Raw genomic sequence first — 26,491 nt, forward strand, 5'->3', positions numbered from 1 at the left:
CTTTCCAATATACAACGATACGGTACTATTAACCAGAGTCATCATGTTGTACATTACATCCCCAGAACTTAGTTTATCTGAAAACTGGAAGTTTGTATCCTTTGATCTCCTTCACTGAATTTTACCCCCCACCTCTCATCCCCCACCTCTGGCAACCACCAATCTGATCTGTTTCTAGGAGTCTGCATTTATTTTTTTATATTCCACGTGTAAGTGAGATCATACAGTATTTGTCTTTTTCTGTCTGACTGATTTCACTTAGCATAATGCCCTCAAGGTCCATCCATGTCATCCCAAATGGTAGGATTTCCTCGCTTTTGTGTGGCTGGATAATAGTCCATTGAATATGTGTGTGTGTGTGTGTGTGTGTGTGTGTGTGTGTGTGTATACACCATATTTTCTTTATCCATTCATCTGTTGATGGACACTTAGGTTGTTTCTGTACTTTGGTTATTGTGAATAATGTTGCAGTGAACATGGGAGTGCAGGTGCCTCTTTGAGATAAGGATTTCAGTTCCTGTGGATACACACCTACAAGGAAAATAGCTGGATCGCATGGTAGTTCTACTTTTAGTTTTCTGAGGAACCTCTGTAACTGTTTTCCACAGCGTCTGCACTAAATTACATTCCTGCTAGTAGTGTCCAAGGATTTCTATTTGGATCATCTTAAAGGACAGAGGTTTAGAAGCATCTCATTGTTGTAGTGATCCAAACCCATGCCCCTCATTTCTTCATTAAAATCCCACTCGCTGCTCTTGCCTGTCAATGAATATTGATGGTGGGGGTGGGGGGTATAGGTGAGGAGAAAGGGGTCTTCCTGACGTGAGTGGCATGTGGTGGAAGGGTAGCAGCTGTTAAAATCCACATGCACTTTCTCTTCGTAAAGATCACCCCCTGGATTTGGCCATAGTGGGTGACAGCTACTTTCGGCTGCAGGTGGTTCCACGGGAATCTGCTGGGAAAAGCGTTCTGAAGAGTTCTGAGAAGGGGAGAAATCATAAGGCCAGCTGGTCAAAGCAAAGGGATAATTGGGACAACGATTGTCATTAAGAGAATTTCTCCCCAAAGCAGTGTTTTTATTCCACGTTTGCCGATCATCGTAGTCAGAGAAGACTCCAGAAACAGGATGAAGCAGGTCCCCACTATTATAAATCCAACTACTGGACAATTTGCATTTCTCATAGAGTTTAGTGGGGCCCAAGGTAGAAGCAGGGTCTACCAGATCAGTGGTTCCCCCCAAACAATAACTCTTGGAGAAGAATAAGGAATCATTCAGTGACTTCTGCTGGGGAGTGTTAGCTATTAAACGTCCACCGTAACTACCAGGCAATTGGATGCCTTCCTGGATAGACCAAGTTAAAGGTAAACTTCCCCAACTTTGTGTTTCACCTGGAAGAGACTAGAAAGGAAAGTGAAAAGCTCACATTAATAAGTTAAGCAAATTGACACAACTACCACAGGCACCCAGAGTTACTCCACACAAATCAGTGCTCCGTCCGATTTTCCTCATTCCTCACATACTTGAAGCACAAATGCACAGGGGAGTCTTACCACAACTACTTAAAGCCTGAAAGAAGCTTCTTCCATTTCCACTCTAAAGCCTACTAACCAGTGAGAGTCGAATTACTCTTACTCCCTTTACTCTGAGGAGAGTGAGTGTGTTTAAAATGTTTCATCCTCAGGGCCCCTGAGTGGCTCAGTTGGTTAAGTGTTCAACTTCAGCTCAGGTCATGATCTCACAGTTTGTGAGCTCGAACCCCATGTCGGTCTCTGTGCTGACGGCTGAGAGGCTGGAGCCTGCTTCGGATTCTGTGTCTCCCTCTCTCTCTGCCCCTCCCCCGCTCACACTCTCTTCTCTTGCTCTCAAAAATAAACATTGAAAAAAAAAATCATAAAAAAATAAAATGTTTCATCCTCAAGCACAAATCTGATATTCTAACTGCCTTTGTGAGGAACTTGCAAGAGACTATTTAAGAAGAATCAAATCATGGCTTCAAAGATTTATATTATACTGAGTATAACTCTCAGGGGATCTCTCTCTCTCTCTCTCTCTCTCTCTCTCTCACACACACACACACACACACACACACACACACATCACTTCCCTCCTTGACTTCCCTGTATTTTAGTGCTGTTTCCAGTCTGAGAGACTAGGGTTATTTATTTTTTTCCTTCAAGATTTTTCTCTGAACTCATGGGAATTTTGTTGAATCATAAATAGGACCTGTAGAATATATAAGTAGTAAATTTATTTTTATAAATGAAGGAAGTGTACTACCTTCCAGTAAGTCACAGGAAAAGAATCTGGTTGAGAATTAAGTTATCCTTTTGTTTATGTAACAAGAGGGTAGAGGTGGAGAGACCATGACCAGCCAGAGCGACTGGGAGGAAATGTCCTTCAACCTGTCCCATGGCTTGGAGAAGGGACGAGGGACCAGCCATTTGGTTTCAAGGACTCACATTTCCCTACAGACTCAAATGACAATTTTTTCCTATGTGAGACACATTTACAGCCTCTAGGGATGGACTGACTCCATCTCTGTTCTCATGAAAAGAAATGTAGAGGCCTGAGCAGTAGTAAAATACAGGAATTAGCACCACTGTGCGGCAGACATACCCACAAACGTATGGTATGATGCCCACAGACCCACAGACTTCACTTCACAGTTTGGCTTTCCCACTCCAACCCTCCAGATGGCCATTATTTTCAGAACAGTGGGTTTTTCATCTTGAGACAATGTGCTGAGGAAATATTCTATTTAGGGGAAGAATGGAAATTTGGGGGAAAAATTCTAAACACAAGGCTAATTATTTTGTGGAGATCATTTTAGGTTCCTTTCTGATAGAACCAAAAGATAAAGTGCCAAATATAGGTTAAGTACTAACCCAAATCTCTTTTTTCAATTGTAGTGGGGATGATGATTCTAAAAATATATGGAATTTAATGAACATTTGAGAACATACCACAAAGATGGTAGAAATTAAGAGGAAACCCCCAGATTCCATTTGTTTGGTGGATGCTAGCTTGTAGATGAGCTGGAAAAGTATGATTTTGACTTCATTGGGAGGTGGGAAGGGACCAGGGACATCTATTGCTCCCACCACATGGGTGGTGAGTTGTACGTTTTGAACAAATAGGGGGACATGTTACCTTTGTCTCTGGGCTCCCCTTCAGCTTTAAGGAGACAGAGGAGGATGCTGTCTGTGCCCTCTTCATTGCTCTTCTTGCCTCAGCTTCCAACTTGGTTTCTGGCTTGGGATGATCGTGTTCTCCCTTTGACTTATAGGAGACAGGGAGGTAAAATAAATAACAAGATTGTACTTCACGGTATATAAAGGCTTATCCTGTGCCCTGCCACCTGACGGGGCGTTGTTGCCATTGATGACTGTCATGAGACTGATGAGACCTCTTAAACCCACCATGTGCTTTCCTGCCTGCCTTTGGTCATGGTGCCCCTTCCTCCCATGGTGCCTCTTGCACACCTGGCCAAGTCATATCCACAATGATCACAAGGGCCACTTTCTAAGTGCTTCCTATGGTACGTAGAGGATGCGGTCACAAACACATGATCTCATTTTACCTTCACGCACATTAGTATTACCACCATTATTACTGTCCCTCACTCACAGAGTAGGAAACTGAAGCATGGAGAAACTATACCAGCCAGGCAACCTCCTTAGCAAGTGGGGAGCCAGCTCTAGGGCCTTCAGGAATTCTGTGAGCTGGCTGTTAAAAATGGCTGGTGACACCCTAGCAAATCAGGACATTCTCTTTCTGCAGGGACACTGATCCTGACACCCAGGCAGTCTGCCATCAGAGGCCACGCTCTATCCTGTTTACACCACCGCCCCCCGTAAAGTCCTTCTTAACATCCACATTTTATGTAAAACTGTGGGCTTAGGGGAGCAAAGTAACATGTTTAGGTTTACAGAGTCGGTTAGAGGTCAGAGCTGGTATTCGACCTCGGGTCTGTTGAAGCCGACTGCATGCCCCTGCGCTGCGCTAGCCCAAGTGGGATAGGAGTACTGACAGCTGCCTCCCCCAAGAAGCCCGAGGCAGAGTCAGCTGGCTCCCTGGTACATGGTGCGTCTGCTGAGGTATGGGTACAGACATCTGCTTGCCCAGCGTGGGCCTCAGGCTTGGTACAGGCTCTCGTCCACCCGTCCACCTCCTGTATATGAGACTTCTCCCTGTGCTCTGTACACATTTCTTGAATGAAAGAGAAATGGCATCTCCTCACTCTAAATCCAGTCCAACCTGGAAAAATATGAAGCGTCCATCGTGCCTCCAGAAGTTGGTGACCGGGAAGCCCCCATGGCCTCGGCAAGGAATCAGCTTGAGAGGCCCATCACAGTTGGGACAGCGTTTCCCTGTAAGAGAGCAGAGGAGGGAGGCCATGTCAACGGACTCCTGAGTCTGTGCGACTCTAGCAGTGCAGGCCTGATTCCAGGATGGCAGAGAATATAGGTGGGCACAGCTTTATGAGCTTTCATCCCCTCCTGGGCATTACCCCTGACCCTAGGAGGCCTGGCCATTGAAGTGTCCCAGCCCAGGTCTCACACAGGGGGAAAAGGAAGCAGTTTCTTCCACAGCAGGCTATTTCACAGATCAGGGGAGAGCTCTTTGAGCAGAAAATCCCTCCCTACTTATTTACTGATACTTGAAATTCTTGGTAGAGAAGAGGAAAGAATTCTTTCACTTCATAATTAGAATTAAGGGTCAAGGAGCAAAGTCACAGGAGAGAAAGAGCACAGCCACGAAATTTTCATTAAAGTGTAAATGACTGATAGCAGATCCTTTGCTGAGAGCAAGTTTTAAAGACAAATTACAAGGACAGAACGTGAGGTAACTTGGGGGCTGGAGTGGGCAAGACACAGGGAATGCTGAACGTATCTGCTTCAAAATCCCAGGAACACGATAAAGGAAAACCAAGCAAACGTGATTATGGCATGGATCTAAAGGACGTGGAATGGAGTCTCATCTCAAACTTAGCCCTGCCGCTCCCACTCCAGATCAAAGCATTCACTGAGTTCATCTTCGGCCCCATTCTCCAAGATGGCAAGTGTGGCGAACAACTTTCACCTAAACTTTCTGTGGGTGCACGATGAACTCACGTCCACCCCTGAAGTGACACGTCTGCTTTGTAACAGAGGCCTGGAGTCAGGTGCCTTGACCCAGGGGAGCAGTTTTACTGGTGGGTGCTCTGGGCACGGCAGATCCGTGGGGCAGATACTGGGGGTTGAGGAGGCTGGTCGGCTCTCCATAATGTGTTCTACATAAGGAACAACCTTGGTCTCCACACACTCCACACCCCTCGGGATGTGCTGGGATGTGCCGGGATATGCTGGCCTCTGGGGAGGAGCCTCCTACTGGATGTCAGCTTCCTCACTGTGCCAGGGGACCCTACTCACTCTGCTGCTTCTGCCGGGCTTTGTCGCAGATGGCCGGTCTCAGGTAGATTTTGCGCCCCTCCTCGGCGGAGCAGTCACGGCTGCACACCACCACGCCCAGGCAGGACTTCTTGAGGATGCGCGAGTTGTGGTTGTTGGTGTTGCGCATGGCCCAGCTGCTCAGGTGCCGCTGCGCATTCCTGTCATCTGAGCTGTATATGTGCTTCTCGTAGGAATCTGGCCACTCCTGGAACCAGTCGGTCTTTTTCACGTTCTGACAGAAACACAAACAATGTTGCTGTATTTTAAGCGAGAAAACACAACTGTTCATAGATGCGAAGATGGTTTGGCACCAAGAGCTGCCGAGAGACCTTTGGCAAAGACCAACCAGGGTTTCGTTCTGACGGCAGGATCTAGGCACAGCGCGTCGGCAGGAACAGAAGATGCTGTGTCTACAGAAGACTTGCTCCCCGGACCAAAATGAGTTGTAATTTCGGAAGTTGGAAGTCTCCCAGCTTCCCCTGAATTCTACCCCACTGATGTTTCTCTAGAACTTGGTGATAAGACTTAACTGACCATTTCCCACTAAGAATTTTTGAGGGTGAGGGGTTTCTGGGTGGTTCAGTTGGTTAAGCATCTGACTCTGGCTCAGGTCATAATCTCATGGTTTGTGAGTTCGAGCCCTGTGTCGGGCTCTGTGCTGACAGCTCGGAGCCTGGAGCATAGAGCCTGCTTCAGATTCTGTGTCTCCTTTTCTCTCTGTCCCTCTCCTGCTTGTGCTCTCTCTCAAAAATAAATAAATAAACATTAAAAACAAATAATTTTTGAGGGTGAAGTAATATTTTTGTGCTCTTACACAATCACAGTGGAAAACATCGTGGCAGGGTAGTGAGATAATGTCTCATACCACACTGTAGATACCTTATTGGGAATGCTAAGGGTTTAGGCAAAGGCACCAGAGATAAGCATTGGGAAAACTGAGGAGGCCTGGTTAGGGAGGGTTCTGAGAGCTGCTGTCTCTCCTGGGGAGATTGTCTTCCTTTTTCTCTGCTAGCATATCCATGGGCCTCAAACAAGGCAGAGGAATAAGGAAGAGTTTACTTTGGCTGGTAACTTCTGTTTATTGCCCAGCCACTGGCAGTATTTCCGATACATGAACATCTAAGCTCTCCTCAAAAAGGTCAGAGAGACATTACATTCAATCTTTATAGCATATGTTGTTGGGCTTTCTCTGCTTCTGTTTCTTCATCTGCAGAAGGATAATGAGACCTGCCTACCTCAAGAGTGGTTCCGAGAAGATGATAATATATAAAAATACTAAGCACAGCACCAACCATGGATTACACTCTAAATAAATGTTAGTCACTGATGCTGAGCCTCACATTCCTTTGGCCCTTTGGTGCATAGATCCTGCATTTGACAGATCCCTCCTAGTTCTTAAGAATGACAATCAAAACATAAAAGACTCTGGGGCGCCTGGGTGGCGCAGTCGGTTAATCGTCCGACTTCAGCCAGGTCACGATCTCGCGGTCCGGGAGTTCGAGCCCCGTGTCGGGCTCTGGGCTGATGGCTCAGAGCCTGGAGCCTGTTTCCGATTCTGTGTCTCCCTCTCTCTCTGCCCCTCCCCCGTTCATGCTCTGTCTCTCTCTGTCCCAAAAATAAAAATAAAAACGTTGAAAAAAAAAAAACATAAAAGACTCTTAAAAACTGAGAATAAACTGAGGGTTGATGGGGGGTGGGAGGGAGGGGAGGGTAGGTGATGGGTATTGAGGAGGGCACCTGTTGGGATGAGCACTGGGTGTTGCATGAAAACCAATTTGGCAATAAATTTAATATTAAAAAAAAAAGAATGACAATCATTAAGTAGTCTCCATACTCAAGCTTAGATTGTGTCCATCCCCATAGCCCTCAGAGACCTGGCATGATATAAGACTTTTCATCAAGAAGATTCTAAAAGCTCAGAGAGAAGATTCTATAAGGTTCACAAGAAGACAGGGTGCTTCTCCTTTGATTCCCCAACAAGAAAGCACAAAATGGACTATGAGAAAAAAGCATTTTAGAAGGAAAAAAGCAAACATCAACATTAGAATGGAAGGGCAGCATGGGTAAGTTGGTGTTTACTGAGTTAGATCTCAAGTTTAGAACATGCCAAAGAACTTCGTAACACAAGACCCTGGGCAAGTGACTTTGTCTCTGAAGCCTCATTTTGCTCTTTTCTAAAATGGAGACAGTGAGGGGTGCCTGGGTGGCTCAGTTGGTTGAGTGTCCAACTCTTGATCTCGGCTCAGATCACGATCTCACGGTTCGTGAGTTGAGCCCCACGTTGGGCTCTGTGCTATCAGTGCAGAACCTGCTTGGGGCTTTCTCTCTGTCCCTCTCTCTCCCTGCTCCTCCCCCACTTGGTCTCTTTCAAAATAAATAAATAAACAAACAAACAAACAAACAAACAAACAAACAAACTCTTTGGACAGTGATAAAACATTCTTCAAAAAATACTGCGAAGAGCAGATGTGTTGTAAACTTTAAGTTTCCTAAAATGACAGTTGCCATTTGAATGGAATGTCATGGGAACGGACAAGAATCTGAGGAAACATAAATGAGAGGTTTCATGTACATGAGGTGTAGTGCTAGTTAACAGTTAAGAGCTGGGGTCTGCAACCTAGGGTCCATGGGTCAAATCCAGCCCACTATCTGTTTTTAAATTTTTTTTTCAACGTTTTTTATTTATTTTTGGGACAGAGAGAGACAGAGCATGAACAGGGGAGGGGCAGAGAGAGAGGGAGACACAGAATCGGAAACAGGCTCCAGGCTCTGGGCCATCAGCCCAGAGCCTGACGTGGGGCTCGAACTCACAGACCGCAAGATCGTGACCTGGCCGAAGTCGGACGCTTAACCGACTGCGCCACCCAGGCGCCCCACACTATCTGTTTTTGTAAATAAAGTTTTATTAGAACACGGCCATGTTCATCCATTTAAGTGTTGTCTGTGGATACTTTCACACTACCACGGTAGAGTCAAGTAGTCATAGCCGAGACTGTCTGGCCCATTACAGGATGTTTCTTAATTCCTGGTTAAGACCTTTGAGGCAGGGGCGCCTGGGTGGCTCAGTCGGTAAGCGTCCAACTTCAGCTCAGGTCATGATTTCACAGTTCGTGGGTTTGAGCCCCGAGTTGGGCTCTGTGCTGACAGCTTGGAGCCTGGAGACTGTTCTGGATTCTGTGTCTCCTTCTCTCTCTGCCCCTCCCCTGCTCACGCTGCCTCTGTCTCTCAAAAATAAATAAATGTAGAAAAAAAATTAAAAAAAAAAAGACCTGTGAGGCAGACAGCCTTGTGAAGTCTTAACAAAGTTCCTTGTCCTCTCCGTGCCTCCATGTCCTGCTCTGTAAAACAGAGGGAACAGGAGTACCCACCTCATAGGGATGTTATGAGATTGAATGAGTTACCATACACAAAGCATTTGAAACAGTGCCTGGAGCATAGCAAGTTCTGTATCAATTTTAGCTATTACTTTACTAGATCTGAGGCCACAAGTAGTGTTGTTGTAAGAGCCACTGACTTTCAGGAGAGAGAAGACCCACAGAGATGTCACTTCATGCTTTCAACTTTGCCAAGCCAAATGCAAGATGGGCATCCAAGCCCCTATAAAGCAAAAGCTTTAGTGGCACAACTTCTTCCACAGCCTTCTTTCTCAGAATGGCAAAGGTGAGCCCTTCCTGTGCCACACTGTACCTGTCGTGGTGTGGGAACAGGAAGCTGTGCAAGGAGAAGGCAGTGTGGTGTTCAGAGAGTCCCCTCTGCTCCACAACAGAGCTTCCAGAAAACACTCATGCCCAGGCTAAGGTGCAGAATGGACTGTGGGCTTTTTCCAGGTCTTTCCTCCCCTCCCCCAATTCTCTGGTAATTCTGAGCTAAGTAAGTTTCACCTCAGGCAGCCCCACTCCAGCTTGTTCTACCCTCCACCCCTTCTCTTCCTTCTAACCCAAGGCTCTAAACAATGCCCTCTTGTTTTCTGTGGTCACAGTAATACCACAGAACACATAGTATTTATCTTCTGAAGTAATAAAAATTCTGGTTAAAACATTAAAATGTGAGGGCACCTGGGTGGCTCAGAGTGTTTGACTCTTGCTTTCAGCTCAGGTCATGATCTCACAGTTTGTGGGATGAAGCCCCAAGTTGGGCTCTGCACTATCAGCTCGGAGCCTGCTTGGGATTCTCTCTCTCTCTCTCTCTCTCTCTCTCTCTCAGAAATGAACTTTTAAAAAAACATTCAGATGTGGATCTTTAACAATTTGGACTATAAAGATCTACTGGTGAATTTAAATTACTCAAACACAAAGCACAACAGTCAGGGTAGCAGAGAAAAGGGCAAAGCAAACTTGTAGAAAAATGGAGATTTTCATTTTAAAGGTGAGTGGCCCCTGCAGGCTGGTCAGCACCATAAACCCCACAAACCAGGAGGGGAACTTATATGTACAAGTGTCTCAGATGTTTGGAGGAAGAAATGATCTCCACTGTATTTCCCCCCAGGTCAGTTTAATGTATCTCTCTTGGAAGCTTCCTCTTGGACTTATGGGTTATTTAGAAATATATTGCTTAGTTGCCATGTATTTGCAGATTTTCCTATTTCCTTTTGCTATTAATTTCTAGTTTGATTCCTTTGTAGCTGAAGAACACTGTGTGTTTTCAATTATTTTGACATTGTTGAGGTTTTAGAGCTTACGGTATTTTCTACATTTGACTTTTTTTTTTAAACACTTTTTTTTTAAGTTTATTTATTTATTTTGAGAGAGAGAGAGAGAGAGAGAGAGAGTGAGCATGAGAGCAGGGGAGAAACAGAGAGAGACGGGGAGAAAGAATCTCAAGCTGGCCCTGTGCTTGTCAGCTCAGGGGCCCAACACAGGGCTTAAACTTGAGAACTGGAAGATGATGACTCAAGCCAAAATCAAGAGTTGAACTCTCCACTGATTGAGCCACTCAGCGGCCCCATCTTTTCATTTTTTAAGGTTTTTTTTGTTTGTTTGTTTTTGTTTTTGTAATCTCTACACTCAATGTGGTGCTCAAACCCATGACCTGGAGATCAAGAGTCACAGGCTCTTCTGACTGAGCCAGCCAGGTGCCTCTACATTTGACTACCTTTTAAGCTTTTTTTTGCCCCCTGATAGCCTCTCCACTGGCAGCCTACTTTTCCAGTTTCATCAGTAATGCAGTAATAATTCTGACAATGTATGGACTTGAGAAAATTACTAGGAGTAAATGTATTCATATCAAGCTACTCTCTATGCCCAGTCTTTTGAGTCGGATGCTTAGTGGACGTGGAAATTAAGACAAAACCCAGACTCCAATAATTCAAAGGAACTCAGGTGTCAAATGAATGATAGTGATCTCTGAAAGCCTTGTAAATTTAAGGCACCAGACAGGTAAAATTTAAAAAGAAAGAATAATCATTTCTTAATCTTGTTTAGCAAATCTCCATAAAATATTTTCTTCTTTTCAAGAGATCTGTTTATTTTAATTTCTAACTTTTCATGAGTAACTCTTTGTTTTTCCTCTTGGTTAACAAGTTTATAATTTAAAGGGAATACTCTTAAGGTTTCCAACATGTAAATCTAAGTAATTTATATTTTATAATCTCATGGGTAACATCACTGGGGGTTTAACTAACATTTCTATGACTTCTCTAATTTTTTTACTAAGAGATCTAATCCTCTCACTAAAAATCTTTGCAACTCCATGTAATTCTGGAGCACCCATCCTTCCTCTTTCTGCTTAGTTTAACTACTTAAAGTTCTAATGAAGTCCCTTAAGAATTAAATATATACTATTATATAAAACTAATAAAATTAAAACCAAAATTCTGAAATAAGGCATCAAAACACCTACATTATCATGTTGTTACTTACATTAAAATAGATTTCACTTAGAATATAATCCACTCTCATATAAAGCAATTATCTGCAGATTTTCTTTAATGCTAAGATTAGCTCAATTCTTTTTTTAAAGTTTATTTTATTTTGAGAGAACATGCACAAACTTGCATATGCAAGTGGGAAGGGGCAGAGAGAGAGGGAGAGAGAGAGAATCTTAAGCAGGCTCTATGCATAGCATGGAGCCTGAACTGGGGCTCGGTCTCACAACCATAAGATCATGACCTGAGGTGAAATCAAGAGTCAGATGCTCAACCGATTGAGCCACCCAGCCTCCTCATAGCTTAATTCTTTATCATTAATGTTTACAAATAAAACAGGGATAGCAAACAGATATGCCTTTAAGCAAATCAGATAAGACTGAAAAAATTAGATGTTACTTATGGAACACAGGGAAAAAAAAGTTTGACCAGCATTTTGATTTACATACAACTTTTCAGGAACTTAGCTCTTCTGGCCAACTGGAAACCAAACTTCAAGTGTTATGAAAGGAAGAAATTCAACTCAACAAAATGTTTTCGAGTTAGCTCGCAAATAACTTCTTAGGCTAACACTGCAATTTCCTACCTTCGTTAAAGGGACAAAACTCAAAACAAAAATTTCCTTATTTGCTTGGACAACACTAAGGTGAGCCAGAGTACCCCACTTTCCATATTCTTCATCACCTACCTCTCTCTTCTCTTCTTCCTTCCCTTTTCTACTCTACCTGACTAAGCAAGGGACCTTCTGGAAGGCACCCAGAGAAGAGTTTCTCCTACCACAGATGCAGTAATGTTGCTATCCCCATCACACCAGAAGCACAGGATGGCAGAATTGGCTCCAGCAGTGGGGATTCGATGACCAAGGGGGCCCAGCATAGATCAAGGAGAACACCAGCAAGGAGGACAAAGTCACAGGTGGCCCTGTCAGACCAACAATGCCTGATCATGCAGGCAAATAATAATTGACAAGAGATCCAGAATCTGGTTTACCTGTTAGCTTCTTTAGCACCAAGACACATTTGATTACGATTACTGGCTCATTGTGATTACACTAAGCCACATGAATTCACTGAAAGAGCTCAAAGGTTCACCTTTGCTTACGAGCTTAAGGCAAAGACAACCTTGCTGGCTAAAATCATGGTCCAGGAATTAACTAACTGAAGACATGGCTTTTTTTGTGGTTGACTCACTAGGTTTTAGGTTGGCCTGTATTTATGTTTAGCCTATGTATATTTTTTAAAAATCTTTTCTCTATGAAAGAATGTACTTAAACCTGGCGATTTTGTGAGTTAATGACTTTGTGTGGCTTTGGCCATGGATTTTTTTTTTTTTAACGTTTATTTATTTTTGAGACAGAGAGAGATAGAGCATGAACAGGGTGGGTCAGAGAGAGAGGGAGACACATAATCTGAAACAGGTTCCAGGCTCTGAGCTGTCAGCCCAGAGCCCCACGCGGGGCTCGAACCCACGAACTGCGAGATTGTGACCTGAGCTGATGTTGGACGCTTAGCCGACTGCGCCACCTAGGCGCCCCGGATTTTTTTTTTAAAGTAAGCTCTAGGGGCGCCTGGGTGGCGCAGTCGGTTAAGCGTCCGACTTCAGCCAGGTCACGATCTCGCGGTCCATGAGTTCGAGCCCCGCGTCGGGCTCTGGGCTGATGGCTCAGAGCCTGGAGCCTGTTTCCGATTCTGTGTTTCCCTCTCTCTCTGCCCCTCCCCCATTCATGCTCTGTCTCTCTCTGTCCCAAAAATAAATAAACGTTGAAAAAAAATTTTTTTTTTTTTTTAAATTTTTTTTTTTTCAACATTTATTTATTTTTGGGACAGAGAGAGACAGAGCATGAACGGGGGAGGGGCAGAGAGCGAGGGAGACACAGACTCAGAAACAGGCTCCAGGCTCTGAGCCATCAGCCCAGAGCCCGACGCGGGGCTCGAACTCACGGACCGCGAGATCGTGACCTGGCTGAAGTCGGACGCTTAACCGACTGCGCCACCCAGGCGCCCCGAAAAAAAAAATTTTTTTTTAAATAAAAATAAAAAATAAAGTAAGCTCTAACATGCATCCCAATGTTTACAGCAGCACTATCAATAATAGCTAAATTATGGAAAGAGCCTAAATGTCCATCAACTGATGAATGGATATATATATATATGTGTATATGTACATATATACACATGTACACATATATACATATGTATACACATACACACACATATGTACACGTGTACACACATATGTACACATGTACATATACATATATATATTATGAAATCCTGCCATTTGCAACAACATGGATGGAACTGGAGGGTATTATGCTAAGTGAAATAAGACAAATATCCTATGATTTCACTCATATGTGGAATTTAAGAAACACAACAGATGAACATAGGGGAAGGGAAGGAAAAATAAGATAAAAACAGAGAGGGAGGGAAACCATAAGAGACCCTTAAATGCAGAAAACAAACTGAGGGTTGATGCGGGGGGGAGAGGAGAATGGGTGATAGGCATTGAGGAGGGCACTTGGGATGAGCACTGGGTGTTGTATGTAAGCAATGAATCATGGAAATCTACTCATGAAACCAAGAGCACATTGTATACACTGTACGTTAGGTAACTTGACAATAAATTATATTTAGGAAAAAAAAAGACCCAAGTGAAAAGTTATGAATGAAAAAAAAAATAGAAAAAGTAAAGTAAGCTCTATACCCAATGTGGGGATTGAACACACTACCCTGATATCGAAATCTGCATGCTTTACCACTTGAGCCAGCCAGGCACCCTTGGTCACAGGGTCAACACTGCCCCTGCATAGGAACAAAATGATTCAGGGTTTGTCTGCTGTGGTGCCACTGGAACACCCTGTATTTGTGCTCACAGAAACTGGCACCCTGCTGAAGTGGCTACTACTTAGGAAGCAAAAGAAGTGATTCCCTTCCCAATTTTCAACCAACAAAAAGAAAAAAAGAACTCTCCTAGGTATTCAAGGCTGTCAAGTGTTAGAGTCGTATTAATGAGATTGTGCCACTTTCCAGGAATTTGTAATTAACATTTTTAATGAAGGTAAGACTAAACCAACACCAGACATTTGCTGCTTGGACCAAGCAAACCCTAAAGCAATTACATTTGAACTTTTAAAATGAAAAATGTAATTTAAGGAGAAATAAAACAGGAAAGCAAAATTGGTATATCACATTACCCTGGAATAGAGACATTTTATCAATGATGCTTTTGAGTAAGTTGAGTGCCTGCCGTTCTGGGTTGGGTCCCTGGGGGCTGGAGTAAGGAGAAATGGTATAAAAATAACCACAAGTTAGAGGAGCGACCAGAAACAAGTGAAATGAAGACTGATAAAGACATACATGCAGCTGAAAGAAGGAAGCACACATGAAACAAATAGAGGGGAGAGATGACTTAGCAAGGGCAAGTGGGCTCTGAGCCCTGGATCTGATCATGATCCTGTCCAGCCCCAAAAGCCTAGTGGCTGCCCACTTCCTAGAAAACAATGGAATCCTCTTAGGATAGCCTGCCTCCAAGCCACTTTTCCTGCCAGTAACTTCCCAAACATCCTGGCCGAATGCCTATGCACAATCTCCCTCAACTGTAGAGGCTGAATAGCCTTCGGACATTGGTGACCTGCTCTACCTTGACTGTCCTGTTTGCTTCCTTCCCCTGCCCTAATCCTTTTACATTTTACAGCTTCTCCAGAGAAAGCCCTTTGCCAGAATCTCTGCCTTGCTTCCCATGCCCAAGGGGCCCTGAATTACAGACTTCCTGTTTCAAGTACCTCCAGCATTTTTCTGTATGACTTAGGTTCTCCGTTCAGGCACGGACCTTGTTACATTTGCCCAGATGATCATGAGCCCTTCCATGAAAGTTAACATAGCCTAATGGCCTCTGTATCCCTGGAGCCTGCTGTAGTGTCTGGCACATTCTAGTAATTTGGAAATGTTAGATGTCCTAATGAGGACGTCACCATTGACTGTTGCCAAAATTTAATCCATATATCTTGACATAACTGAGATGTACAAGGGGACATGGAATTTAGGGTAACAGAAGATGCAATTAACATTCAGGTGACCATCCTGAAACTTGAAGTATGTGAGTAGATTAGCAGGAAAGAAATTGGTCTACAAGTTATAGGAATTTGCCTACACACTGCAAAAGTAATCATTCTGGCAAGAACACAAAATTATGAAAAATAAATTCTAAATTCCTTGTATGAATGTGACAAAGAATGACACTGGGGAAATCTATAACAATGACAAACAATTGCCTTTGATCCTTTAAACCACATTTTTTGTGCCCAAACAGGTGACATGAGGAACATTACTTGCCGGCAGGGCTCCACGGCCAAAAACAAGTCAGGGCCAAAGTGCCTAACACAGCCTCCCCTTGGGAGCACGGCCATTGCATGGATGGAAGTCTTCAAGTCTGCAGCGAAGAAATCTGTTTAACTTTGTTGAATCTAGTGTTTCTGTTTTCTCTTTCTTTATATACCCACAAAAATATCTCATCACTTATACTCTATAGAACATACTTTGGGAAACACTGCTCTAAAGACTTTAGAGACTGAGGCAAGGTATATAAGGAATTACTATTTTCCTTTTACCGAGCAGGTAACTGAGACTTGAGAAAATCGATTTGTTTAGAGTCCCACAGATTCTAAGCAGTGGAGCCATTCGCTAATGAATTCCACATTTGTTATTTGCTGGCATGTTAACATGCCAGGCATTGTGTTAGCACTGGGCCCCCAGTTCTAGAGGGCAGGCTGACTTCCTAACCTCAGGTCACAGAATCCTAGACCATTAGAACTGAAAGCTTCTATAAGAGACTAGTGAGTGCAACTGCCTCATTTTCAGAAGGGGAAAGGGAGTCTCAGTAAAGGTAAACAACTCCCTAAGGCTTTACAGGTTAAAAAAAAGAGGCAGAACTGGAATCCCAAGCCAGGCATTTGTCTCCATACCCTGGTTTACACAATGTAACCGCTCAGCCTCCAGATATGCTCACAAAATATACAACTTAATCTGCTTGGAAATCTTTTTATTTTTCACTTCGGCTGGTTCTTGATAGGATTCCAGAGCCAGCACATACCCACATTGGGATGGTGTTGTTTCTGCTTAGAAAATATTAAGAGATTTTGCACTTTTAATCATTTCCCTGGCATATTTACAAGGGCACTTGAGGGTCACGGAGTTATTTCCATGAGTAATCAAACTTTTTGATTAACTATAAATGACACATTTTCAAAAGTGAATGTGTATTTTTGCTGTGAATTTCTGAATTTAATGTGTTGAGTAGCTGAGACTGTTTTTGTTTTGGGAAATTCGTGGGGGAGAATGAACTTTTATGAGCCCTGAATTTCCCTCCAGAGAAGTGGTTCTTCCTTTTGTCTACAGATCTGATGAATCATATGGATCTTCTGTCCCAGAAAAAAAAGTGCATGTTAGTACACCGTGTTCCCTCCCATTTCAGAGGGTTCTCCAGCCCCGTTAAAACCCCTGCTCTAGGATGTGACACTGTAAATTTTGTATGTATCTGCTTACTTCCACTCTTGATATTTAGGACACGCACCTTCTACTTGTGAACTACAATCAAGAAATCAAGAAAAGGACTAGGCATCAATATATGTCCCTGAACCAGAAATAACTAAAATGTACTTTCAAGTTTCCCCGAAAACAGCTACAACAATCATAAACCATTAAGAGAAACCATAAGGACAAATCCTTACAATAGGTACTTATGTGATTTAGCTGTGGTTTATTTAACCATCCTTAGATGAGTGGAAAGTAGGGTACACTTTGTGTCTTCCAGCTCCTCCAAGACCTACCAAGAGGTAATGGAGAGGGGAATTTACGGAGAAAACAGAAACAAAAGAAAATCTTCAGTAGAGTGAAATTTGGAGTGATGTGGAAGTCTTTATTAGAACAAAATCTGGAATGGTTATAAATCAAGACTATGGAACCTCATTTTTTCTGCTCCACTTGGGATAATCCAAATTTCTTGTTCCCTGGAATCAGGAAGACTAGCTTGACCTTTTCATTACAAGGTACTGCTGGTCTCCAGTCAACCTTCCCAACACCCTTTCCAACACCCTCCAAGGAAAGCATCCTTCAAATGCCAGAAAGGGCACCAGTTTTAAACAATTAATGTTTTCCACCAAATTAAGAATTAAAAAGTCAAGTGCCAAAAATGAAGGTACAGAAAATATGAAATGAAAGTCACTCTGTCGCTGGAAAACACCCAGCATGTATGTACCATGTATTACTCAACAAAAGTTCTAGAAGAGCTGCTAAATCCCATGAAAGCACTATCATTTGGACGTTCCAGTTACAGATTTAATTTAAAATCATTACTATAGCAAATAAGGTTGTATGAGAACTTGTGTACTCTGCAGAGTCAATCTACGGGCAAATACTTTATCACAGATTTTATTCTACTAGCTAGCTAAGTTGGGGGCAACATCAGCCAAGCCAACTTTGAAAGAGAAAGGAAGTTGCATTTTCTTTGTTTCAGTCTATAACTATTGTGTGTGTATGTGTGTGTGGGGAACCTGATAAGTCAAAACCCACTCAAATTATAGGTCATGGCTTCCCCTCTTAAAATTCCTCAATTGGATGCCCAGCTGAAGCTTTCAGGAGAGGAATTTCCCCAGCTTGGACTCTTACCAATTTCCTTCTAGGTCTTAGCAAGTCAAGAGTCCAGCTTTATAGCCACATGCTGAAGGCAGATTCTTATAACAAGTACATACCTGTGGCAGCTTCATATCATTAATATCCCAGCTTAACATCTCTTTTTCCTCGGAATCAAAGTCCTCAGGCTCCATGATAGTCAGATCACCCACGGGTTTCTGTCTATCCAACTTCCCGCAGAAGTGGTTGAGATTTTGCTTTCAAAGGTGCTTCGTAGACTTGATCAGTCCACTCTTTATTCAAGCAGCTTAGACCTGGAGACTGATTCCTGACACTAAAAAATAAATGATAGTAACACTAACCGTTAGAAATAAAAATCAGTGCTTGCCTGCTAGAAAAACCTGTTTCACTGACATTTTTTCAAGCACCAGCATACAAATAAAAACAATGTAGAAGCCATTAGTATCTTGTTGAAATAAAGCTTGACCATGGGTAATCAGAAGCACCATGATCATCGTTTTCACCTCAGGCGTGGGCTTCCTTTCTCACAGCTAGACGTCTCCAGCTTGGGAAAGCCTGAGTAGCAACCATTGTCATCTGCAGCCAATAACTAGAACATTTCCCCCCATATTCCCTGGGGCAGGAGGAAGAGCTGGCTTGAGTTATTTTCATGGATACACTTTTGTACATTAGCTAACATGTGGTTCAAGTTACAAGTGGGAAACATCACAACCAAAGGTATCTAGAAGTATTTTTTAAATCTAAATTGCCACAGAGATTATTTTTCCTCTCCTCAATAAATCCAGTGTGCACTTTGTATCTTCAAATATTATCAATGGATATCCTCATCAGATTCCTCTAAAGCCTTAGCATTAAAGACATTTTAGACCTGACAATTTTTTGCTGTGGGGGGTTATTCTGTGCATTGTAGAATGTTTAATAGCAGGGGCACCTGGATGACTCAGTGGGTTAAGCTTGTGACTCTTGATTTCGGCTCTGGTCATCATGATGTCATGGTTTGTGAGATAAAGCCCTGAGTCAGGCTCTGCGCTGACAGTATGGAGCCTGCTTGGGATTTTCTGTCTGTCTTTCTCTGCCCCTCCCCCGCTCATGCTCTCTTCTCTCCCTCTCTCTCTCTTTCTCAAAAATAAACAAACATTAAAAAAGAAAAAAAGAATGTTTAGCAGCATCCTCGGTCTATGACCATTAAGTGTTAGTAGCAACCCATCCCATTGTTGTGACAACCAAAAATGTCTCCAGACATTGCCAAATGTCCCCTGGGTGGCAAAACTGTTTGAGAACTATTGCTTAAAAATAATGTTTCTACTATAACTCAAAGCACTCTTCAAGACTTTCCGATAGCAATCTCCTGCTTCCCTCCCCCCTCCAAGAAAATTCTATCTCACTTTACTTTGATTAAATTATTTATGTAAATGATAGACATTCAAAAATGTTTGTGCAAACTGCATTTCTTCCCCCCATTAGAAATACCACTCTAGTTTCTAATTGGTTAAAGAGGATTTACACAAAAAGAAAAGAAAAGAAAGGAAGGAAAGAAGGAAGGAAGGTAAAAAAAGAAAGAAAGAGGAAGGAAAGAAAGAAGGAAGGAAGAAAAGAAAGGAAGGGAGTTCTACTCTGAGGAAAAATTAATCATTTTGCAGATGAAATATGCTTATTAGAACACTAAGTGAAACATGTTTACAAGTGTGACACTTCCACTGCTGGTGCCCTTGTAAAAGCAAGGGACATAATGATGTTACATAAAACAACTTAATAGTAAACTTGAACTAAAAGTTTAATAGTCTCCACCTTAGGAAGTTCATGAGCTCTGTTCCTTAGTTATGTACCTTTATTTAACTATATAACCTGGGGGACAAAACAGAAGAGACTCATAAATATGGAGAACAAACTGAGGGTTACTGGAGGGGTTGTGGGAGGGGGGGATGGGCTAAATGGGTAAGGGGCACTAAGGAATCTACTCCTGAAATCATTGTTTCATTATATGCTAATTTGGATGTAAATTAAAAAATAAAACTAAATTTAAAAAAAGAACTAAAAAAACCAAAACCAAAACAAGCAAACAAAAACTATATAACCCTAATACTTGTCAATCACTGAGATACGCTGAGGGAAAGTATCTGGATAGAGAAGACTGTTGACCTGAACATGTAACCATTACATAACAAGCTAATAGGGGTCTCTTCTCTCCCTATCCCACCTACCACACTCACCTATAACCTAGTGGTCAAAGACTCAAAGAGCATGTAGTCCATCACCTTCGTTTTATTTTATTTTATTTTTTAATTTTTTTTAACGTTTATTTATTTTTGAGACAGAGAGAGACAGAGCATGAACAGGGGAGGGGCAGAGAGAGAAGAAGACACAGAATCTGAAACAGGCTCCAGGCTCTGAGCGGTCAGCACAGAGCCCGACGCGGGGCTCGAACTCACGGACCGTGAGATCATGACCTGAGCCGAAGTCGGACGCTTAACCGACCAAGCCACCCAGGTGCCCGGATCACCTTCATTTTAAATGCTGCTTTGTAAGGTTAAATCCCCAGGAGTTTTAAATCAAATTCTATGTTTGGGGAATAAACATTGAGTTACTGAAGAAATGCTGACACAGACAGACTTGAATTCCGAAGATTTAAATAACAAGTCTGTGAGACACAAAGATCAAGTGTAAATGTGATGGCAACAGTTTTATGTGCTTACCTCTTTAAACTTCAACAGTAACTCAGATTGTCTAAAATTTGTTATAGCTAATTGGAATAGATTGATCTTAAAAAAAAAAAAACCACCTTGAATGACAAGATTCGTATCTCAAAAATTCTAAAGCATTGTCGCATTTTTAGCCTATGCGACATAGACATAATTCTTTTGTTTTTAAATTAAGGGGAGGGTAGAGGCACCTGGATGGATCAGTAAGTTAAGCACTTGACTCTTGGTTTAGGCTCAGACTCTTGCTTTAGGCTCAGGTCATGATCTCACGGTTCATGAGTTCGAGCCCCAAGTCAGGCTCTATGCTGACAGTCTGCTTAGGATTCTCTCTCTCCCTCCCTCTGCCCCTTCCTTTCTCTCTCTCTTTCTCTCTCTCTTGATCTCTCCCTCTCTCTTTGCCCCTTCCTTTCTCTCTCTCACTTTCTCTCAAAATAAATAAATAAATTAACACACACACACAAAAATAAATTAAGGGGAAGGGAATAACAAATCTTGCTGCATGAAAGCTACATTGCTCTTTTGATTTTCTCAGATATAAATTTTTGCCAAATGAACAAACATTAATTTACTATTTCCCTGAAAGTTAAGAACAAAACATAGTAAAGACTGCAGCCTTTCAAAAATAAACAACTCAACTCAGTTTTCCTCCAGAATTAAAGAAAATAAATCGTAAAGACTTCCTTTTTTTTTCTTTTTTAAAACAAGTTGGGCCAATGTGTATTCAGATTTCATCATTTCTACAGAGAACCAAAGGAAGTAAAACAAATGAAATTCAGTAGGAATGGGGTGCCTATGGTCCCATTCCTTACATTCGCCTCTCTGCAGGATTTGTGGTTTCCTTACCTTCTGACTTCTTCTGGAGATGCAGCCAACACTGTCATAAAAATCTCATCTCTGGTTCAGGTCCCAGCAGCTTCTGGTCATTTTCTACGCAGGAGCTGCTGTTCCCTAATCCAGGTCAAGGTACGCTATGCTAATGAGCTCTGGCAACAGTCCAATCAAAATCCAGATGCTCTCAACGTCATCAGATAGGGAAGAGAGATCCAGGGAGTTACTTAACTAGTCCAATTGTCCCCAGTCCAATTGTGATGGATATCCTATAATTCACCCCTAAACTCTTCCCTGCTTTATGTTAAGAGGGGATTTTAACTGAAATGGGCATTGAAAAGAGCCTCATGAGGAAGTACAGGTGTTTTCCTGCTCATAATTTCATAGGTTGGGCCCAAAGCAGAGGGATTAACAGTAGATTCTAATTCTCCTACCACTTACCCCTGCCTGTGTATGAGAGAGAACAGACAGAGGTAGGAAAATATCATGCAAATGGAACTTACTGGGATAGATATTAGATTGCAAACATTCCTAAACCAGAAATGCTAAAATGCTATTTTATACATACCAATGATGCCCCCGCTAATTCTGAGTGTTCCAGTCCTCTCAAATCATACCATTCTTGGGGCAACTCGGTGGCTCAGTCGGTTGAGCATCTGACTCTTGGTTTCAGCTCAGGTCATGATCTCACAGTTTGTGAGATCGAGCCCCACCTTGGGCTCCATGTTGTCAGTGCGGAGCCTGCTTGGGATTCTCTCTCGCTCTGCCCCTCCCCCACTAGTGCTTTCTCTCAAAATAAATAAATAAAAACTTAAAAAAAATAATACCATTCTCCCTTCTAGAGATGTCCTCAGCCATCTGGGCAGAGCCTAAGTCAGTTCAGCCCACCTGCTATGTCCCAGGCTGTCTGCAAGGCTCAGGGAGAATTAAAGCCATGAAGAAGTTTAATAGTGGAGGGGCACCTGGGTGGCTCAGTAGGTTGGGCGTGAGACTTCAGCTCAGGTCATGATCTCAGGGTTCCTTTAGCTCAAGCCCCATGTTGGCCTTGGTACTGTCAGCTCAGATCCTGCTTCGGACAATCTGTCCCCCTCTCTCCATGACCCTTTCCTGCTCACACTCTCTCTCAAAAATGAATAAACATTAAAAAAAAGTTTAATGGAGGAAAAGATGAATAATAACACTAAATAAGCCGAAGATAACATATGGTATAGAGGCAGTCTAGAAAGAAGATCAAAGGGGAAGGTATGAAGCTGGAGGGAAAGTAATCTGGGGAAACTTCTTCCACCATTGTGATGCCTGATCAGCCTTTTGAAGGACAAACAGATATTTGTCAAGGCATCAAAGAATGAAAAAGTATGTTCCAGGTAGTGGCAATACTGTGGGCAAAGGTAAAGTGGTGTGGAAAGTGCAGTGTGCTCAGAATTAGAAGTAGGTGCCTATCAGGAAGGTCCTGGCCATGTAAGACAGACTGCGGAGGAAGGGATGAGCAGGCCAGAGGGCAAAATCCTTGGGAAGACGCTTGGCAATCTTTGGCAATGTTGAGAAGATTTCTCACTGGTCTTTCAGGTCATGAATGAATTTCTCTTCTGCCTGGAGGTTGGGACCCTGAAACATTTTCCAGTGCTTTATCTTACTAATTTGATCTGCTTTTTGCAGTCCCTCCTTGGTCAGGGAGTTCTTTCAACATCCCCAAATATGCTGTAGCAGGACAAAGCCTACTGCTGTGCCAGCTGGCAAGACAAAAAGGTCTATATGGTTCAGTTCCAGAATCACAAAGCAGGGCCAAGAATGGCTTTTAGACCCAAGAGGAAATAAATTGGTAACTGGCACACCGATCATGATAATCTACTCCCTTAGGTCTTCTGCCATCCGTGTCTAAATCCTATCCATCCCTTAGGAACCTCCCAAAATGCCACCTCCTTATGGATCTTCCCATATTATTCTAGAACGCATGGTTTCTCATTTCTATGCTGTTCCAGAACTCTTAACTGAATGACATGCTGTCTTAGATCACTTATAACTAACATCTTTTTCTAATTATAAAATAAAGTCATAGTCTTTTTTTAAAAAATCATGTTCTCATCTCCTAGATATCCCCACTGTTAATATTTTGGTCATGTCCTTTCAGACTTTTATTTTCCCCTACATACATAACCAAACATAGATATTACTTTGCAGAATTGTAAGAGTATATGTACATACTATTCTGTGAACTCTTCATGAGTTTTAGTCCTGGCCCCCCAGCTAAGGTGCTAGTTTCTTTACGGAGAAGTTGGTATCTTCCACTTCCTGTATCCTCACACAATGACCTGCTAGAACCCCATTTCAGCATCACGTCTATCCTCCTCCCAATAACCAACCCTCCTCCGACACAGGAAGGAACCGAGGAGCTGTCTCCACACTCTGATTGGGCTGTGACCTAATGTCCCAGATTGGTAACAGCACTTCTACTTTCTTAAGGCCAACGTCCTACCTTTTTAGCCAGATTCTCCTAAATGGATGTCTGTCATTGTTATTAATGACAACAATAATCATCGCTGCTTCCCTTGATGGAACTCTTACAATGTTGGCAGGTGCCATGCTAAAAACTTGATCCTTACAGCACCCCTATGTGGTAGATGCTATACTCATTATACCCCCTTAACAGGGGAGTTAATCAAGACTTACAGAAATGGTATCTCACAAGCATGGAGGTGGCAGAGGTGGGGCAGAACTTAGATGAACCCGCTGGCCATGGTCCTACATGAACCATCCAGTGCTGTTCAGAGTCTGGAGTCTTTGTCTCTGCTCCCATATACTCAGAGCTCCACATCGCTCTTTTCAGTCTCTGTCTCCTCCCAGAACACAGGAATCCTGCTCTAAAAGTCAGGTGCCCAGAGGCCCTATTGCGTGGTGACTGATCACAACCACAGAAGCTTGGATTTCTCAGTACCTCTGTCTTGCGTTCCTGGTCACTCTGGGGCCTGCCTCTTGAGGTCATTCTGGTTTCTTTCATTGGTGAGGTGCTTTAGGCATTTTTAAAGGATAGTTCTTCTCTGTATAGGACTGTCCCATAAAAATACTGTTTCCCTAGACACTAAAGTCCAGAAACACATCCAAGTCACAATGTCAACCATAACCTCCTACCCCTATATTTCCAAATGTTTAAAAAGGGCCAGGGAGAGAGCGGTATTGTACTGCTTCTGCTTTAGGACAAGTATGCCAGACCCTCAAAGTAGGCCCTCAAGGTCTAGTTGCTTGCCTAGACTACCAATGGTTTCCAATTCATAGCCTTCAGACACCTTGCTGTACTAGATGAATGAACTTTTCCAGTATCTACAACTCTGTCGATCCTCCCAGTGCCTACCTTATCTCAATGGAAGTTCCAGGCCCTAGCTCCACCCATTGTCTGGTCCCTCTACCATGAACTAAGCCATCTATTTAACCCTTGTTGTATGTCCAGCATTGTTCTAAACATTGAATCCTCACAATGGCCTCATGAAATACAGTATTATTAAGCTACATTAGTCTGAGAAACTGAGGCACAGAGGGGTTAAGTAACTCAATCTCTACAATATCATGAAGTAGCCAATCTCTTGGCATCAGTAATCTGATCTTGGTCAAAGGAGAAATATCAACTAGAAAACTATGATGTTAAAAGGCATTCCCTTCATGGTAGAGTAAATCTCTTTGACACACAAGCCCTTTCTGGTATCAACTATCCCTTGCCTCCTTACCTCACCATTTTTTAGGAAACTGCTCTTCCCCCAAAGGCTGTCCATCAGAGTTTTCTGTTCCTTCCAGCACGGGACCCAGTCTGACCTACACTATCCTTCCCTAGAATTTCCCAAGTCAGAGGTGGAGAGATTGCTCTTTCATTTCAGATGCCAAATTGTAAGCCTGGCTTCAGAGCTGTATGGCTATATCTCTGCTGTCACATGGCAAAATCTGAGCAATGGGGGTGCCTTGGTGGCTCAGTTGTTAAGCATGCACACACATGGGGGAGACTCTTGGTTTCCACTCAGGTCATGATCTCACGGTTCATGGGATCAAGCCCCACATCAGGCTCTGTGCTACGAGAGCAGAACCAGCTTGGGATTCTCTTCTCTCTCTGTGCAGAAGAAGACAGACAAAGGGAGAGCAAGGAATGTGACCTGCATTCAGGCAAGCCTGTGGCCAACTCCAATTCTCTTATTTGGAATTATAGGATCCACAAATACCACATGCACTTTCACTCCTTTCAATGTAGATCTTCAATTTGCACCTGTTAAAGATCACCTCACGCATCTCCCATCTAGGTAAGCCTAAAGTTAGCTCAGATTTCAAAATAAATCATTCTCCTTTTATTTATCCTTTGAAAGGTGGGCACCCAAAGGAACTCATCAGATACCCCTGAAAGTCAGAAAAATGCTTCGTAATATCTCACCTGAGTCAAATGTGCAGGACACAAAGAATTGTCATCATCAGCCCAATTAGACACTAAACCAGCACATGCATTTTTTTAAAAAATGTTTACTTATTTATTCTGAGAGAGCACGCACAAGCAGAAGAGGGACAAAGGAAAGACACACACACAGAATCCAAAGCAGGCTGCAGGCTCTGAGCTGTCAGAGCCTTGACAGCTTGAACCCAGGAACTGCAAGATCATGACCTGAGCTGAAGTCGGACTCTTAACCAACTTAGTCACCCAGGAGCCCCCAGCACGTGTAGTTCTTAGAGCAGGTAATCAAGGGACTTCTTAGAGCTTTGCAAAACTGAACTTTGGATGTTTTCTTCAGGGTTTCTCAAATTTCAAGTCATTTGTGGCTCTCATGTGGAGAACTCTCCAAGTTCTGTATAATATACTTCAGTTATAAAACCACCCTGCATCATCTTTAATTGGATTCTGAGCTGCATCTGTTGTGAGAAACAGGAGGCTGACTTAGTGTTCTCTTTTTCAGTCTCTGGGCAGACAAGACAGACTTGGTTGACCATTGAGATCTCTAATTGGTGGTTCAGGTAGGGAAGCCCCTGGATGTCATGGTGTTCTCTGGAAACTA

The 26,491-nt window shown here is 42.8% G+C and overlaps 1 protein-coding gene across 1 annotated transcript; it reads right to left on the reverse strand.

The window, feature by feature from the left end:
• Nucleotides 1-389: 389 nt before the first annotated feature.
• GCM1 (glial cells missing transcription factor 1) lies at nt 390-18,143 on the reverse strand. The gene is made up of 5 exons (XM_047860119.1): nt 18,045-18,143; nt 5,413-5,665; nt 4,259-4,371; nt 3,152-3,280; nt 390-1,399 (listed from the first exon to the last, which is right to left on the reverse strand). The coding sequence occupies exons 1-5, from the start codon at nt 18,117-18,119 to the stop codon at nt 662-664; spliced, it is 1,308 nt and encodes a 435-aa protein (XP_047716075.1). The 5' UTR covers nt 18,120-18,143; the 3' UTR covers nt 390-661.
• Nucleotides 18,144-26,491: the final 8,348 nt, after the last annotated feature.

This window comes from Prionailurus viverrinus, chromosome B2 (genome assembly GCF_022837055.1).
Source record: "Prionailurus viverrinus isolate Anna chromosome B2, UM_Priviv_1.0, whole genome shotgun sequence".
In the NCBI taxonomy this organism is placed as follows: Eukaryota; Metazoa; Chordata; class Mammalia; order Carnivora; family Felidae; genus Prionailurus; species Prionailurus viverrinus.

Excerpts from the sequence above, each read along its gene's own strand:
- GCM1 (XM_047860119.1), bottom strand. The coding sequence starts at position 18,119 with ATGGAGCCTGAGGACTTTGATTCCGAGGAAAAAGAGATGTTAAGCTGG. Across the intron at positions 3,281-4,258 it reads GACGCTTCATATTTTTCCAG|TCAAAGGGAGAACACGATCA; the intron begins GTTGGACTGGAT and ends GTCTCCTATAAG. Across the intron at positions 1,400-3,151 it reads AGGGGAGCCCAGAGACAAAG|TCTCTTCCAGGTGAAACACA; the intron begins GTAACATGTCCC and ends TTTCCTTTCTAG.